Source organism: Apus apus, chromosome 5, assembly GCF_020740795.1.
Source record: "Apus apus isolate bApuApu2 chromosome 5, bApuApu2.pri.cur, whole genome shotgun sequence".
NCBI classification, from domain to species: domain Eukaryota; kingdom Metazoa; phylum Chordata; class Aves; order Apodiformes; family Apodidae; genus Apus; species Apus apus.
The window spans coordinates 40,854,693-40,870,794 of record NC_067286.1 but is presented as its reverse complement, the minus strand read 5'-3'; the positions used below and the strand labels follow the sequence as shown (position 1 = coordinate 40,870,794).

Below are 16,102 nucleotides of genomic sequence, written 5' to 3'. Positions count from 1 at the left end.
TTTCTAAAATATCAAAACAGAAAACATTTGCATGAACTGACATTAGTGAGTGTTTTAACTAGTGAGAATGAATCTCCTTGTCCAGATTTACTATCAGTTCACTAAGCCACTGGTAGTCCTACATGAGTGTTGTTTTTCTATGAGATCTGTGAAGACATTGATGAACAGCTAAGAAATTCATCTAGTTTGTAATTTCATCAGAATAGTAATTGATGACATACATTTAAAAAATAGTATTAGCACTGGAAAAATTACTCACAAACTTGCAAGACAGTTTAGTGTACAAAATTAATTCAAAATAAAATTGCAAAAGAGAGAGGAGGCAGCTTAAAATATTTAAATAATTCAATGTTATCACAATTGCTTACAAGCAGTGAAGTCAAAGGTTAATATATTCTATGTAATTAATACCAACCCGTGACAAACGTTTTTGCTCCATGTAACACAGGCCTGTGAGATAATACATTTCTGCAGCCTCAAATGTATTAGGTAGGATTTTTGCTGAGGCCATCAGTAGGTTCATAGCTTTTTTAAAAGTTCTCACAGCATCCTACAAAACAGATAATAATAGAAAAGGACTTAACTTAAAATCTGCAAAATCTGTTAGACATTTTAAATTAATTTTCAGTGTTTTTTTCTTAGTCTTCAGAACACTACACTAAAAATGGCTGGTCAAGTGTTCTTTGATGTTGCTGGAGTTAAACACACACTTGATCTTTGAACGGTTCATATTAATAACAGACTAGAAAAACAGATAAATTTTCCTGAACAAGCAAAATTATTACATACCAGGGACCTCAGTCTATATAATTGGATCTTTTAATTTATCATCTTAAATGTCTTAAAACTAATTTATGCTGAACTATGAGTGCTGCTGCTGTTGAAAATTCTTACTCAGGTCTTCTTATAATTTAAGCAATGACATACTTTGAAGTCTTCTTTATATACTAATACATTTCATTAAGTGGTAAAAGAATACAGAAATAAAAGCTTTGTCTTGCTTGGCATATATATAATGCAAACTTCTCTAACCTTTGTTTTCTTGGCTTTCATTTCTATTTTCCCTAAAAGAACAAGCATCGAAGGCTCAGGCTGAGTTGCAGTCGCTTCACATAAGCAGTCTATGGCCTTATGGTGATTTTGACAATATGACTGAATGAGTGCTTGCTGAACAGGCTGAGACAGAAAGGAGTCTGGAAGGAAACCACCAGGAAAAACAATCATCTCTCTTACTTCAACCTATGTGTTTTTCAAGATAAAATACTTGTAAATGTTACGCAAACCTTAAAATGCTATTTAAATTTTTGGAGTATTAAAGCTTGTTTTAACATCCATAAAAGTACAAAAATAAACTAAATTCCTACAGAAGTCTGAAGTCAAACAGTTATTTATCAATGAGCATAGTTTTCTAAATATCTGGAAATATTTACCTTCCCCTCCCCACATGAACCATCACCACATGCCTGCTTTGTTTTTATATTCTTGTGCCCTGTGTACCCACTCTTGGTCACAACCAAAGACAGGAAAGCAATCTCATAGCATGGCTATTCGTATGGATTCACCAAAAGTTTTGGGGCTGCCATTTTATGCGCAGCATATAACAAGGAACTACTATACTCCAGCATTTTTACTCTTCAAACACATTGATAAGGTTCAGTTCTAAAGCTATTTGATATTTTGTTTGGAAAGACTGTACATAAGTACAGAATAGAATCCTTGCTCAATATTCCTTTAAAGCAGATATTACCAATGTTGAAAGGCAGAAATAAAAAACAACAAGAACTCAAAAGATAAAGGAAATTCCAAAATCACAGGTGAAAGTACAGGTAATAGTATACATCACTATTACCTGTAAAAGTTTCAGACATGCAAACAAAATACTCTAGATAATAAGTTCCTATATTTTAGCTGATTCATGGTAGCTAACCTATTTACATGTTTAACTTTTTGAACAATTCCTTGTTTACAGACTTTTGCCATGGTTCACAACTTTCTAGGAAAATTGATGGCAAACTGATGTTACCTTCATTGATTTCTGCAAGTTGGTGAATACATAAACTTGCTAGCTCATATTTCTTCAGCTCCATTAAATACTGTCCCCTGTAATCAAATATTTGTTGGATGTAATTAGCAAAACTATTTCCAGGCATTTCTTTCAAAGTGCAAATACTACTGAAATATGCCTTCATTAGTACAAAAAAGAGGAAAAGGAAAAGTAATGCCTTCCAATTAAAAAATCCAAAGTTTTTCAATTTTTTTTTCAGAAGTATCTCTAAATTTATTTTTTTTTCACACCACAGTATCAAGAAATTTCATGCTTACCTCTCTTCATATTTTAGGAATTACAAAAATACATTTTCTTTGAATTCCAGAGACAGCAATCCTTACAGTCTCAAAAACCACAACAATAATCTTAAAAACATTGTATATAAATCCACCACAGACCAACAGCTGATAGACACATCCTGTTTTCAAGGACAATTTTTTGCCTCTTCAGATGTCAACATCAGTATAATAGGTCATGCTGGCCAACCCAAACTCTGAGGCACAAGCTGAGCAAACCCATTCTTAAAACATGGAAAATATTGTACTATTGAGAGGAACATAGTGACTAATTCTCCTCATACACTTGAGGAATAATATCCTATCCTCTTCTCCTTCATTTTTACGACTTTTCAGGGGAGAAAACAGCTTTATCTAGTAATTTATTGTTTAGCCTTGGACAGGGTCACTACTTCTCACTGGTCTGAAGATGTGGAAGAACAGTTCAGAACTAAATTTGCCCAGACTCAATCCTTCACAGCCTTTGCATTATGTGAATTCTGCTGACAAATCAGTGAAGAACACATCCATTTGGGGAAAACATTTAAAATTTTATTTTTTTTTTTAAGTTTAGACCTGCATTTTTGTCATGGCACCTATTTAGTTCTTTCTTCCCTGAAACTGTGTGTTCCACAAAGAGCAGAATCCTGTATATGAAATAAAATGTTGCTCCCTTTAAGTTAATAATTACAGTAGCTGCATGATGCTATGCAGATAAAGTTCTTCAGGTTTGAAAATGCTATGAAAATACTACATTTTTAAACTCTCTTTCACAGCAGGTTTCAAAGAATACAAGGGTATCTACCAACACCATTTCAATTTTTTTTTTTTTTTTTTTTTTTTTTTTAAAGTGAGATACCTGTGAAGTTCTCAACTAACCGCTTTCCTACCTTAATAGGCAAAGTGGTGACTTATTAGGGTAAAGATGAATGACTCGATTTATATCCTTCACAGCATTTGGTAAATTATGAATCTGTAATTTATCAAGAAAAAACAGCAATTTAATTGCTAATATGAACACAATTCAGAGACACAATTACTACATCTATAAATATGGTTCTGCAGGGTGTAATGTCCACAGAGCAACAACTCACAAGGCACATAAACTCTCTGTAAAGGACCTCCACATGTTTTTAATAAAAGTCTGAAACATTTACCCTACATATTTCCATACTCTCCCACAGGGCAGAATCAAACTCCAGACAGTTTCTTTACTTTTCTAAAATCCAAAGACATTTGGATGTCTAATTCATAAGACATTAGGAAGAAATTCTTCGCTATGAGGGTGCTGAGACACTGGAACACATGGCCTAGGGAAGTTGTGAATGCCCCATCCCTGGGAGTGTTCAATAAAAATAGAGCTATATTAAGTGGCAAACAAAAGCAAAAGGAATTACCTTATGATATGCTTGTGCTCTCAGTACATAGGCTCGAACATAGTGAGGATCAGTTTCAATGGCATTACTAAATTGTCGAATGGCTTCATAGTATTGATCGAGATGCAGCAGCAGTATTAAACCAATATTTAGGTAAGCAAAGGTGACAGAGCTAAAAACAGATTATATTTTTTTCTTTTGGTTATTGCATAAAATATGTCATTGTAGTAAACACAACTTACACAATCTTTATCTCTTTTTGTGATGCTTACCACATATCTATTTCACAAACACACTGAGCTAAAGAATTTAACTGCTAGCAGAGGTGATAGCTCTTTAAAAAACTTCTTTTCCGTAGCTTGTCGTGTTTGGCTGCACACTAGACACTCTCTAATCAGCAAAAACAGCACTCCAAATGGGAATTGTGGAGAAATTATTAAAAGTCTCAATTTTAGAAGTTGGACTAGAAATAGAACCAGCTAGCAATTTTGTATATACTGAATACACCAAGAAATACTGAAATACTGAATTGTTCAGCACTGAAACCACACTGTTGTTTTGAAAGACTGACAAGGCTTACATGTTTTCCATCTGGTCTGCTCCCTTATTCTCTGTCATTTCAACTGGTTAGCTACTAGGGAGACTTGTGTTTCCAAGATCTGCAATACCTTGTGCAGCCTGTTCTTACAGGCTGTTTCTAGGCAAAGTTCAAGACTTCCTATAGGAGAGCCAAGACAAAGAAAAAGTTGAGGGGTCTTTAGACCTGTCACAGATCAGATTGGAACCCTTTGCTCAAGACAAGACTGTTGAGATTGCCTGAGGCTGAACAAGAACTCGTTAGCTTAGAGTAAGGTAATTAACTCAGCTATACTGGTATGGAAGGTTTGTTGCATATTCTAAGACCTTTTGCATGGCAGAGCTGCTACAGGTATTGGTTTCTTAAGTATTTTTAAGTGGTAGGAAGAAACAAAAGTCAAAGAAACCACATCAGCTTCAGTCATCAACTGTGAAAGACCACAAATTGCTTTTGAAATGTTATTTTATTTCAGGGACATTATTGACTGGCTTCTGCTAAAGGAAACATTTTCCATTTTCTTCTGAAGAAAAAAAAATAGTTTGATTATCTAGCTGCACTGTGGACAGAATCCCTCCCAGAAGACTAATAAAATTATTATGGCATGAGCAGTCAACTTTAATTAGGACTTAATTTTCATCTTTTGTCTGCCAAACCTGAATAATTTATCTGCCTTATTGCCATGTAAGGCGAAACAAAATTTAATTTGGAAAGACATTAATAATTATTTTTATTATACTCAGACTATAGCAAATCAGGCAAAAGATACTAAAAGAAGACTACATTATGGGGTTTTGTGGTTTAATTCCTATTTGCTGAATAACAGTTCTGATTCTACTTTTCTTTATTCGTATTTTTATGTCTGCAGGTAACGAGAATGTAAACAAAATATATTAAAATTCCCAAGTCCAATCACCTGTCCAAAGCTAAGACACTTTGAAAGTCACAGATTGCAAGGGACCATTGATGCTGTTCTGAGTAAACCATCCCACGATGAAGAAAAGAAAGAAAATTTTCCTGAGTGTCATTGATGAGTACTGTGGGAGAGAGAGAATAAAATTCAGCTGTTCAGTTATTCACATATATCTCAGTTACTTCGTATAACCTATTTGCACATTATTTTTCACTCTAGTTTTCTTAGTTTTTTTATAAAATGTTCATTGTGGAACAAGATACCTTCAAGACATATATATAATTCTCAGTTGCACCCACCCAAATTGTTAAAAGGGAAGCAGAAAAGCTTCGGAAGTAGAGCTAAGAGTCAAAACAGCAGTAAGAGTAATTATCTAATAGCAAACTTAATAGAAGTGAAAAGGTGCAAAATATTACCAAACACTAAACAACAATCATGTGTTTGATATTTGCAACATGAAGTATCTGTGTTGTATTGCAGTATAATAATTACTGGTGAATGGTCATTCCTCTTTTTTATTATAAATATACACACCAGTAAGAGAAAAAAAAACAATACCAGAAACACTGAAGTCCTGCACAGCTCTTTTGGGATCAATCTGTCGTAGTATGCAACCTCTATAGTAGAATGCTAACCAACAAGAAGGATCTAGATGAATTGCTGCTTCTAAGTCTTGTACTGCATCTCCATACTGTTGCTGCTTAGCATATGCTCTTCCTCGATACAGCCTAATCAGGAGCAAAGTTTCTTTTTAAATATAATTTCCCTTAGAAAATTATACCTACAGAATAAAGTCATAGTGTGAAGTCATAGGCTAATATTTATGATATTAACAGGTTGAGTCAGCTTAATATCAAGAGCTCTTCCATTGTTTTTGTCTTGCAGCCTTGAAGTAATTATTCAGGAAAAAATGTTGAAAAATAGAATAAACATTCAGTTTTATTTCTGAATTTAATAAAAAAAGTCTGAAGGAGCAATGTCCTGTAGTCTATACCATATAGGCAGATCACTTGCATAAAGTCAGTTCAATATAATAAAACCCTGTATCATCTTTGGGCATCACAGAATTGAATGTAACTCTCTCCAAGTTCCATAATTTATTGGTGCAGCAGGTTCTGTATGGGAAATACCCAATTTTGCCAAATCTGATTTAAAAGGAAAAAAAAAACACAACTGTCCTCATTATTATGAAAGCTTTCTGAAATCATCCATTCTCTTAATATTTTTTTAAAACAGATGAGTTTACAAAATGATATACTACTATTTTCCATTATTCCTCCCTCAAATTCAGGAAGCTAGCAATATATTTAGATAAGATAAATCAGAAGTGTAGGTGAAATAATATTTTCTATCTATGCAGTTATCCAGTTTATCATGCAAAATATATACTATTCCTTTTTAAATCTAACACAGTAAAGTCAGTTTCTCAAGAATTTAAATCATGTGCTTAACTCTGAACAAGCACAAGGCACTGATGCTAGTCCTACTCACTAGGACTATTCACAGAGCTCACTCACCAACTTCTGAGCCTCAAAAAACTAGTGGACTTCAGGAAACCAAATGCAGCTTTATGCTGCTTCAAAATTGTATTTCAAAGTCAGAGTTTTATAGAACATCTGTAAATTTCTTTGGAAGCACATGCACCTATTGTTATAAGAAAGATTTACATGATTCTGTGGTTCCCTGTAATGAAGGAGATGGACTGACAGGTAGAAGATACATAGAGGGGCATCCTTCCCTCGCATTTTCTATTCAGTTCAGATGGGAATCAGTTCCTGAATAAGACATTTGAAAGTAAGTGTCTATTTGTAGATGTCTGCAACAAATGTCAGGTGTCTGACTTCCCATTTCAGTTGACGAAGAAAGATCTAGTCAATACAATCCAAGCAGATGAGAGCAAATCATCCAACCCAATCCGTTTAATCCAAAAATACACAATTACTGACTGTTTAGCTGAATAGATCCCTAGGCTTTATAGAAGAGTCTATATTCAGACTACCTAGAGTCTGCTAAGTGTATTGATTAGATTGTCCTTGGCAATAATTCCTGCTCAGACACCTACATCCCAGGAACACAGGAGCCTGACACCTAGATTCAAGTATCATAATATGGTATTGAATATCTGCTTTTATTTTACATATATTTTCATTAATCCAGAACAGAGTGTAAAAAGAATTTAAATCTTTGTAGGAATGATATTAAAAAGTCGTTACATTTTCTAGAAGGGAAATCATATAAATTTCAGTCTTTGTAAGTCAAATCTCAAAATCATTGTTATAATTAAAAAATAAATATGCTTCTCATTCCTAATTAAATTTTTTCATACAAAAAATAATTCAGCACAATGTTAAAACTAGAAGTGTCAAGGCAACCAATGGAAATGAGGCATAGAACGATGTAATCCTTAAGGACATTGTTCATTTTGAGCATGTATTTAAATCCAGCTCTTTATAGCAAAGCACATATGCACGTGCTTAAGTTCAGCTAACTATATTTGCATTACTTCAGTGAGATATGAGCACATGGTTCTGTGCTTAGCTAAATTAAGGTCTAGGGACTAATCCAAAGTCATTAAAGCAATACAAAGATTCCCCAATGGATATCATGGCCTAGAAGTCTTAGTCTATTTCCATTAGACACCTCTTTGGAAACGCAATTGCTTTATTATTGTGTAATGCATATTCAGTCTTTTACATATTAATATTATTTCAATAATCCACTTAAAATTCAAATACTTTTGTTAAACTACATATTCTACCTCGCCCGAGCATTGCTGGGGTCTTCCTTGATCACAGCTGTAAAATCCTGAATAGCTGTAGACACAACTGAACAGTTTAAGAAATGTAACCCATGTTTCATAAGCGCATCTGTTCTTTTTGGGTTATACTGGAAACACTATAATGAAAAAAATTAAGTACATTACGTTATTCCACATTCTTATTATTTCTAATGATCAAAAGTCTTAACCAAGCAAAAAAAAAATATTTTATTCTCAGATTTTCCTTATTATTCCCTTGTTCTTTAATGTCTGTTGTAATTTCCATAAACTGTAAAGTGAAATAAGAAAAGCAGTGATACAAGCTTATTAGTGGCTGACAAATTGTAGACATTCAGCAATTTATTGAATTAGCTGGCAGGAGTAACAGATTATTCCATGGCACTGATTTTTTTAAACATGATTTCTTCAAAAGGTTATCTGTTGTCCAAGCTGCTTAGCAGATATATCAAAATACCATTTAATTTTACTAAAGTTACACAAAGTTACTACATTATTGTAACAATACAAAGAAGGGGACTTACCTTCGCATAATCATCCATGGCCAATAACAATTTATTTTCCTCAAAATACAACTCAGCTCTCCTAAAATAAATGTCATCATCTGTAGGGCTGCATTGTATTGCAGAGCTATAACTGATGATTGCCAATTTATTATCACCCTGTTTCCTATAAATTTCAGCCATTGACAGGTATGTATCTGAAACAAACACCCAAAATAGAAAAGACACTATTCAGCAAGTCATCCCCTTCTTATAGGGCAATTAACACAAGCAGTAGAAATTAAACAGTAGATGATGCAAAAAGTCAGGAAGTCCTGACCTTTTCAATCTGAGCAACAGAACTCAAAAGTTTAGCCCTGTGGCTGTTTGCACAGTTATGGAGCCCATGCAGCTGAGAACTGACAGCTCATGTCAGATCCACAGGTACTAAAAATCTTTGCTCTCTGTAGAGCCCTGCAGAAACAGGCCATCATGCCATTCAGTATAGACCTGTTGATCACAAACAAATATAAACAGATGCAGTTTAAATGGGCCCACATAGTATTTATCCCACTGAATTGGGGCTGGTCAGGATAGAGTTAACTTTCTTTATAATAGCCAATACTGTGCCATATTTCAGATTTGTGTCTAAAACAGTGTTGATTACACAATGTTTTAGCTCTTGCTTAACAATGTTTGCAGAGTGTCAAGCGTGTTTTTTGTTCTGTTGTTGTTGGTTTTGTTTCTTTCCCTTCCACTATGGGGATGGGCAAGAAGCTGGGAGGGTTCACAGCTGGAACAGCTGACTTAAGGAGGGCAGAGGGATGTTCCATACCATATAACATCATGCTCAGCAACAAAAAAAGTTGGGGTAGAGGAGTAAGCCGGGGGGAAGGTGGGAAGGGCACTGTCTTCCAAGTTCAATTGAAATTTCTATTGTTACAACTTGTGACCATTGCTTCCTGTTTTGCTGTGCATCTCTCAGAAGTGCCTGTCTTCTCTGTTACCACCCATTGTGTGGCTCAGGACAGATTTCCCTCTTAGCCTTACCTTCTCCAGACTAAGTAACTCATCTCCCTAAGCCTTTCCTTATACAATTTATGCTTCAGACCTCAGACTATCTTAATGGATTTCCAGTGGATTCTCTCAAGCTTGTCTCTCTCATACCAGGAGTTCCAAAATCGGACACAGTATTGGAGGCACAGCATCACAACCAGGTAGAGGGGGATGAATCACTTTCCCTGGCCTCCAGAGCCTGGTCTGTCAACCAGGTAGTATATCTTTCCCTTTTAAGTTCCCCCTTCCCAGTTTTAAGTGCATCAGAACAGGATGGACTGAAGCACATTAGTGCACTCTCCCCATTAGGGGTCTGTTATCAGACCTGTACTGTCTGCTACTGTTCAGTTACTGTCTGTTACTGTTTAGTTACACTTCAATAAATACCTACCAGCTTTATTTTTGCTCCATTTAATTATAAAATTCAGATCATCTAAAGCAGCAGAAATTCTGTCTTGAAATAGGTAAATCAAATGTCTGTGCCAGTAAGCATTAAGCAGTAGTGGTTCTAAGTGTATAGCCTATAAACAAAATAAGCAAATAACTTATTTATATTGCAGAAGGAACTTGTCAAATGTGCTAACAGTAGCACAGAAGAAATGAGAAAAATTTTGAACTTAAATTATTAATATTATATTTTAAGAAAATTCCTAAACTGACAAACACTTATTTAACCTAAAAATCTGCAAAATTAGACTAAAGTATCATGTACTTACACATATGCACAGAGTATAAGCTACCAGAATATTCAGCACAAAATATTAATCAGCTAGGGTATTATCATTTTTTATGATTCCTTTAAAATAGTTATCTGAACTCTTTCTAGATGTTGGGATTAGCTCTAGGTGAACCCCAGGGAAAAGATGCTTAGAAACAATCTTGTTTGTTGCTCTTCCATTTGGAAGTGAGAAATAATTAAGCTCTCCCTGTGAAAAAGGAGTCAGCTTTTCGAACCATGCTGTTATGAATCCTATAGAAAGCACTTTACATTCCCTAAAAAAATCACTTGACAGATATTACCAAACAAATAAGGTATTTCACATGTATTCATGTGACACACGACATATAACACACACTTAACAGCCATGTGGAAATAAAGATAGAGATGGATACAAATCTGAGACTGGTTTGCTACAACAGTAATACTCAAATTTTGGTCTACTAACTATTACTAGGATCCATAAACTACATAGGAATGGTGTTGACAGATCTTAAAGAGAATAATCAATAATGTTTTCACTAAAATATGCAATAGCAATAAAAAGCAATTTTGACAGTTGATATCAGCCCATTGGTTGATTAAACATTTTGCCAGGGTGTGGAATTTTTAGCCTTTCAGATCCTTGACACGTCTGTTTTTAAAGTCTGGGGTGAATAAAAAATACAAAAAAATAATAATAAAGTTTCTATTAATGTGGTCAGTTTTCCATTCAGATAATTTATGAAGTGTTAAAGGTAATATGCAGATGCATAAAACAGGTACCTATGTCCATTAAAAATAAAAAACACATAGATTTATCCCCAAGAGACACATTAACAGGAATGGTATTATAAAAGGAAATCTCACCCTAGGGCAATATGCATCTTAGGAAATGCAAACTCTAGAAATAAAGACAAATCAGAAGGGTGGATTTCATAAGACATACTGTGAGCGTCTTTAAGATTTATTATGGCTTGAGACTGAAAAGCTGAAAGGAATGCAGAAACCAATATGAAGACCTTTTGTACTTCATTGCTTTGTTCCTTTGCACATTTCCAAATATTCCAGCTGAGCTTTGCACTTTATAAAAGTAAATGCTACTTACATTATTTAAAGGTGCCTATTGTTAAGACTGTTTTCAGGGACAATGGCAGACTGCTCGTGTTCTACTGCCACAAAACAATACCGACACAAAATCTGGCATTATTAAGCACTCCAGTAAAAGGATCATGAACCTCAAAGCATCTGCTGAGGATTACTCCTCCAAATTCCAAATGCTGTGTTAAGTGGTGAGATGTTGGTTAAGGAAAGGACATATTTTGCTGTATGACATTAAACATATAATTAAGTACTGTGGGTTCCAGCTTGGTTAGGCCTAGCTGTGTGTAATATAGATGTTAAATGACAATGAAAATACTATACCCAAAGCACAAACTGTGTCTCTACCCAAGTTTCAGAAACATACAGAAGTATGCCATTGCTTAAAGAATGCCTTTGAAAGCTTTTACAGCACCTACTTCTAAATTATAGACTTTATCAATTTTCTTTTAATTTTTGTTTGTTTGCTTTTTTCAGCAATGTTTTTATTCTCTTTTCATTATGTCTTTCTAGTTGTGCAGGGTCTTGGGCAGAAATAATGTCAGGTTTGTAGCATTATAAGGCAAAATTTAAAGTGTTGATAAAATAACACTACACAGAAGAACACTGATAATATTGTATAAAATCTTAGTGTCAGATGATAGTTTAATTATACACAGGAAATACATGACTTTTCAATGTATTTGCTCACTATCCCTTAGCAAAAATTAAAAATATATTTGTCAGATTTGCCAGCAGCAAAACATGAAGCAAAAGACTTTCTGTGCTTTTTGTCTATTCTGTCTCCAGCTCCACTTACGAGTGTTGTATCCCAAGCAAGGGTCTCCAAAGAAACACTATGCTGCTTGGAGAACACTAGGGTAAATAATGATAGTTTATTAAGAGCCTGCATCTTCATTCTTGCTGGACTAAACTTGGGTTGTGCTGTCATACAAAGATAAAAGGTGGCTGTGTTCAGCTAATTATCAGCTCTCCTGCTTCTAGTTCTTCACCTGTTGAAGAACTCAGCTAAAAAAAAAATTAAAAAGAAAAGCAGGCTTGATGGAGTAAAATCTGGCATTAAACTTACTTTTTCCAAATCATCCATAGCTGATTTTAACTTGCCTAACTTTCTTTGTATTGCTCCACGTCTGCAATAGTGAAAAGCTGAAGGATGCTCTTCAATTAGCTCAGTCAGTTGTCTTACTTCTTTTTCTAAATCTTCAATACTAACTGTTGTACCTTCAGGAAGAACAGGCTGTATTGAGTCAACTAGTTCTATTTGTAAATTTGCTTCTTGAGAGTCTGCTGGCTCAGTTCCTTTTAGTAATTCAGCATCCTTATCCTCAGAAGCAGTCCCACAAGAAGGGAAAGTTTCATCCAACCAGCAGTTCCATATCTCACTGACCCACATGCGAGTAGAAGTTTCTTTTGGAATTCCACCCCTCACTTTTGCAAACTTTTCAAAATCTAGCAAAAGAGGGATGCTGGGGCTCTGATATTGTTTGATTGCTGAAGACACCTTGATACTGAATTTATCATGAATAGGAAGCCTTCCCAGAGACACAGACCTGAGGAAAAATGTATTAAAATTAATTAAAGATTCACAGATTAATTAATTATATCAAATTGCAATCTCCCGGTCAGCAACTACTTAAAATCCTATTGTTAGCTCTCTTGTTAATGATAAATTTTTAACTCATCAGCCATTTATCAAAAAACCATTACTGAAGCAGCAGGTAAGCAGAACTGTTCTGAATAATTCATGTTCCTGCAACACTCAGCACTTAGTCACAGTTGCATCCTTATTTCCTCCAAAAGCTTCTAATTAGGTTTACAAGGACAATGCTAAACCTAAGAAAGGACAATATTTCAGATTGGACAATTAGCAGCCTGGCTAAATGATGATCAATCCTAGTGGATAAATATGCCAACGAAAGATTCCAATGCTATTAGGAGGAGGCCATGAGAATATAAGCAGAAGCAGCACCACCCAGTGCCAAAAAGGCACTTGCATTTACAAGTACATTTTGCAGATCACACTTCAAGATTATTTAAGAAATATTAAAAAACTAGCAAAAACATTAATTTATTTTCTTTTTTTCATTTATATAGACTGAAGTAAGTAAATAATAAGCATTCAATGGAAAAGTATTTAGAATGATACATGAGAACAAAAAGCAAAAAGCAAACTAATTGATGGAATCTACAAGGTTCATGATAAAAAGGACATTAGTATAGCCTAGCTTTTCAGTTTCCTAAGAACTCAGAATTTCCCTCTTGACTTTCAGAAGAAAGAAGTCTGACCACTTAATCAGGCATTTATACTTTTTCTGTTGTGGCATGAAGCAACATGGATCCCAGCTAAAGTGCAGTGCATACTAAATGTCCTAAAAATACCTGAGCAGTATATATTTTTCTTTGCATTAAAAATAAATATATTATTCCTAAATAACTAGACTATTATTACCTCATTTCAGAGCAATACTTAATATTTTAAAAGTTAAAACCTATAATAAGATAATATAGCTACAAACTAAAACATTCTTTAAAAAGGTAATATACATTAATTAAAGAGAACCTTTTAAGAATCTTTGGAGGTAGATTTAATCTCTTAATCACAGCTTCTAATTGTCTAGTGTTTATTCTTTTCTTTGATTTCTTTTTTTTCCTTTTCCTTCTTCTTTGGAAACCAGTGTGTTTAACCCTAGATTTTTGAGGTTGCTCCACAAGAACGTCATTCCCACTATCCTCTTGCCCAGTCAAAGTAGGCATTTTTTCTGCTGGTATGTCTGTCTGCATTGACTGAGTAACAGCACAGATTTGATTCAACAAGTGCTTGGTAGGGGAGCTTTTCTTGATCTCTGCCTCAGCCTCTGGCTCAGCTCTCCGTTGCTTCATAATCTTCAACTCTCTCATGCTGGTTTTGAAACTAGCTGACATAGTTAATGTAGCTTTATCTTTGAACGCAGTCATCTCCAGAGCTGAGACTGATCTTTTCATCAAACTCATCTGTTAAAAAAAGGAAACCTAATTTATTTAGAAGTTCATTTCAAGTCAGATTTATATATCAAATTTTCTTAGGTTTAATGGACTGGATTTTATTTTACAGAATCTGTAAAGAACAAAAATAGCAATATAGGGACTACACTGTCAAATATATATATACATGCATATACATATATATACATATATATACATATATATACATATATATACACACATATATATATATACATATATATACATATATATATACACATATATATATACATATATATATATATGTAGCATTTAATGGGGAAAAAAGATCTGCATACCTCAGGATATCCATCAAAGCAAAGAGATCTGAAACATTAATTCAAAGTTATGTGAAGCTCAAAAAGGGTTAAAATCAATTTTCTCTGAAGAGTAACATAGAAATTTGAATTAAATACCCACAGTCCTTGTAGGAAAGTTATATTTTTAAATAAAAAATGTAAGTCACTGGAGGTGACATTTAGAAAAAGATGAACTCAGGTATATTCATGAACTCAGAAGAAAAGACAAGATGACACAGTATAATATTTGGAACCACAACTGTATTACATGGAAACACAGTTAATGAATGGAATTATACACCCTCATACTTTATGCCCCCATTGTTAAACCACCTGATGAAATAAAACCTAAAAGAATAACTGTTTTTCTTTGGTGTTTAATTGTTATTCGTTATTAAGCAATAATGAATTGCTCTTTGCAATAACAAATGTATTACTTCTCAATCTTTTTGTTAATTTCAGTTCACTGACTTGCACTATAATACTAGGCATAACACATTTTTGTCAAAGAAATTAAAATGTAATTTCATGTAGACTGCATGAAACTTACAGATGGAAACACTCGTTAGTAATAAATAAAATAAATGAAAAAAAGCTTAAGTTGAGTAATTTTGAAAAAAAAATTAACTAGACTCAAAGAAGCACTTTTTCAGTGCTCGGTTACATTTACTAAGAATTATGTAATTTATGTATCTATTAGAAAGACACTGCATCAGCCTTTAGTTTATTTTAATAATTTAAAGCCTTCCACTGAACTAACTAAATACTTTTCATTCCTGATTAGTGGTCATGTATTATACCTTTTGAAGTTTTGAAAAGATTTTTTAAAAATTTCAGTGTAACAAGTGTGCTGATTTTCTTTAGTAAAATTATACTTCTTTATAAAAAGCTAAGCTTTACACTGATTAAAAAGCTGAAAGTCAATGCAAAGCTATCATTTATCACCATATGTATCTATCATTTGCTGTCATTTAACCCCAAATCAAGTAGTTTGAATTTAAATAGGATAAATATTTGTTACTTGATAAATTCTTGCAATGAACTACACAGTTTTGCTAGCTTAATTCAACAAGACTGTGTCTATTTGAATATGAACATAATACTGCCAAAAATCAGCACCAATGCTTAGATAAAACTGCAAATCTGATGTTTTCTTTATCATTGCATACAAACTGCTGCCATACTTCATATTTAAAATAACACGGTCATAACATTTTAAACAGGTCTTTATGGAGTATATAGAAGTTTAAATACATATATACAGTCCTCAAGTGCTTGTCCAAAATCAAATTTGTTTAAAATATTACTTATATAATACTATCGAGGTCATCTTTGCACAAATTTAAAATTTGCACAGTTTATTGCTGCTTGGTGTATTTAGTGAAACAGCTAACATAACTTCAATAGCCATAAAAGTACATAGGACTTTACAGATTGGAAATTTGACAACATTGATGCCTTGATACGTCTGAAATCCAAGGCCCCGGTACTGCAAATCTTCACTCA

At 33.8% G+C, this 16,102-nt stretch overlaps 1 protein-coding gene across 1 annotated transcript in view; it reads right to left on the bottom strand.

The window, feature by feature from the left end:
* TTC6 (tetratricopeptide repeat domain 6) overlaps positions 1–16,102 on the bottom strand; it is a 58,720-nt gene that overhangs the window by 15,759 nt on the left and 26,859 nt on the right. Inside the window, exons 9-20 of the mRNA XM_051622026.1 lie at positions 13,858–14,288; positions 12,367–12,847; positions 9,891–10,020; positions 8,486–8,661; positions 7,944–8,080; positions 5,744–5,913; positions 5,189–5,309; positions 3,720–3,870; positions 3,213–3,295; positions 2,019–2,100; positions 1,033–1,191; positions 416–550 (exon numbers count right to left, since the gene is read on the bottom strand). Of these exons, the coding sequence (XP_051477986.1) occupies positions 416–550; positions 1,033–1,191; positions 2,019–2,100; positions 3,213–3,295; positions 3,720–3,870; positions 5,189–5,309; positions 5,744–5,913; positions 7,944–8,080; positions 8,486–8,661; positions 9,891–10,020; positions 12,367–12,847; positions 13,858–14,288 (2,256 nt within the window). The remainder of the gene's footprint in view (positions 1–415; positions 551–1,032; positions 1,192–2,018; positions 2,101–3,212; positions 3,296–3,719; positions 3,871–5,188; positions 5,310–5,743; positions 5,914–7,943; positions 8,081–8,485; positions 8,662–9,890; positions 10,021–12,366; positions 12,848–13,857; positions 14,289–16,102) is intronic.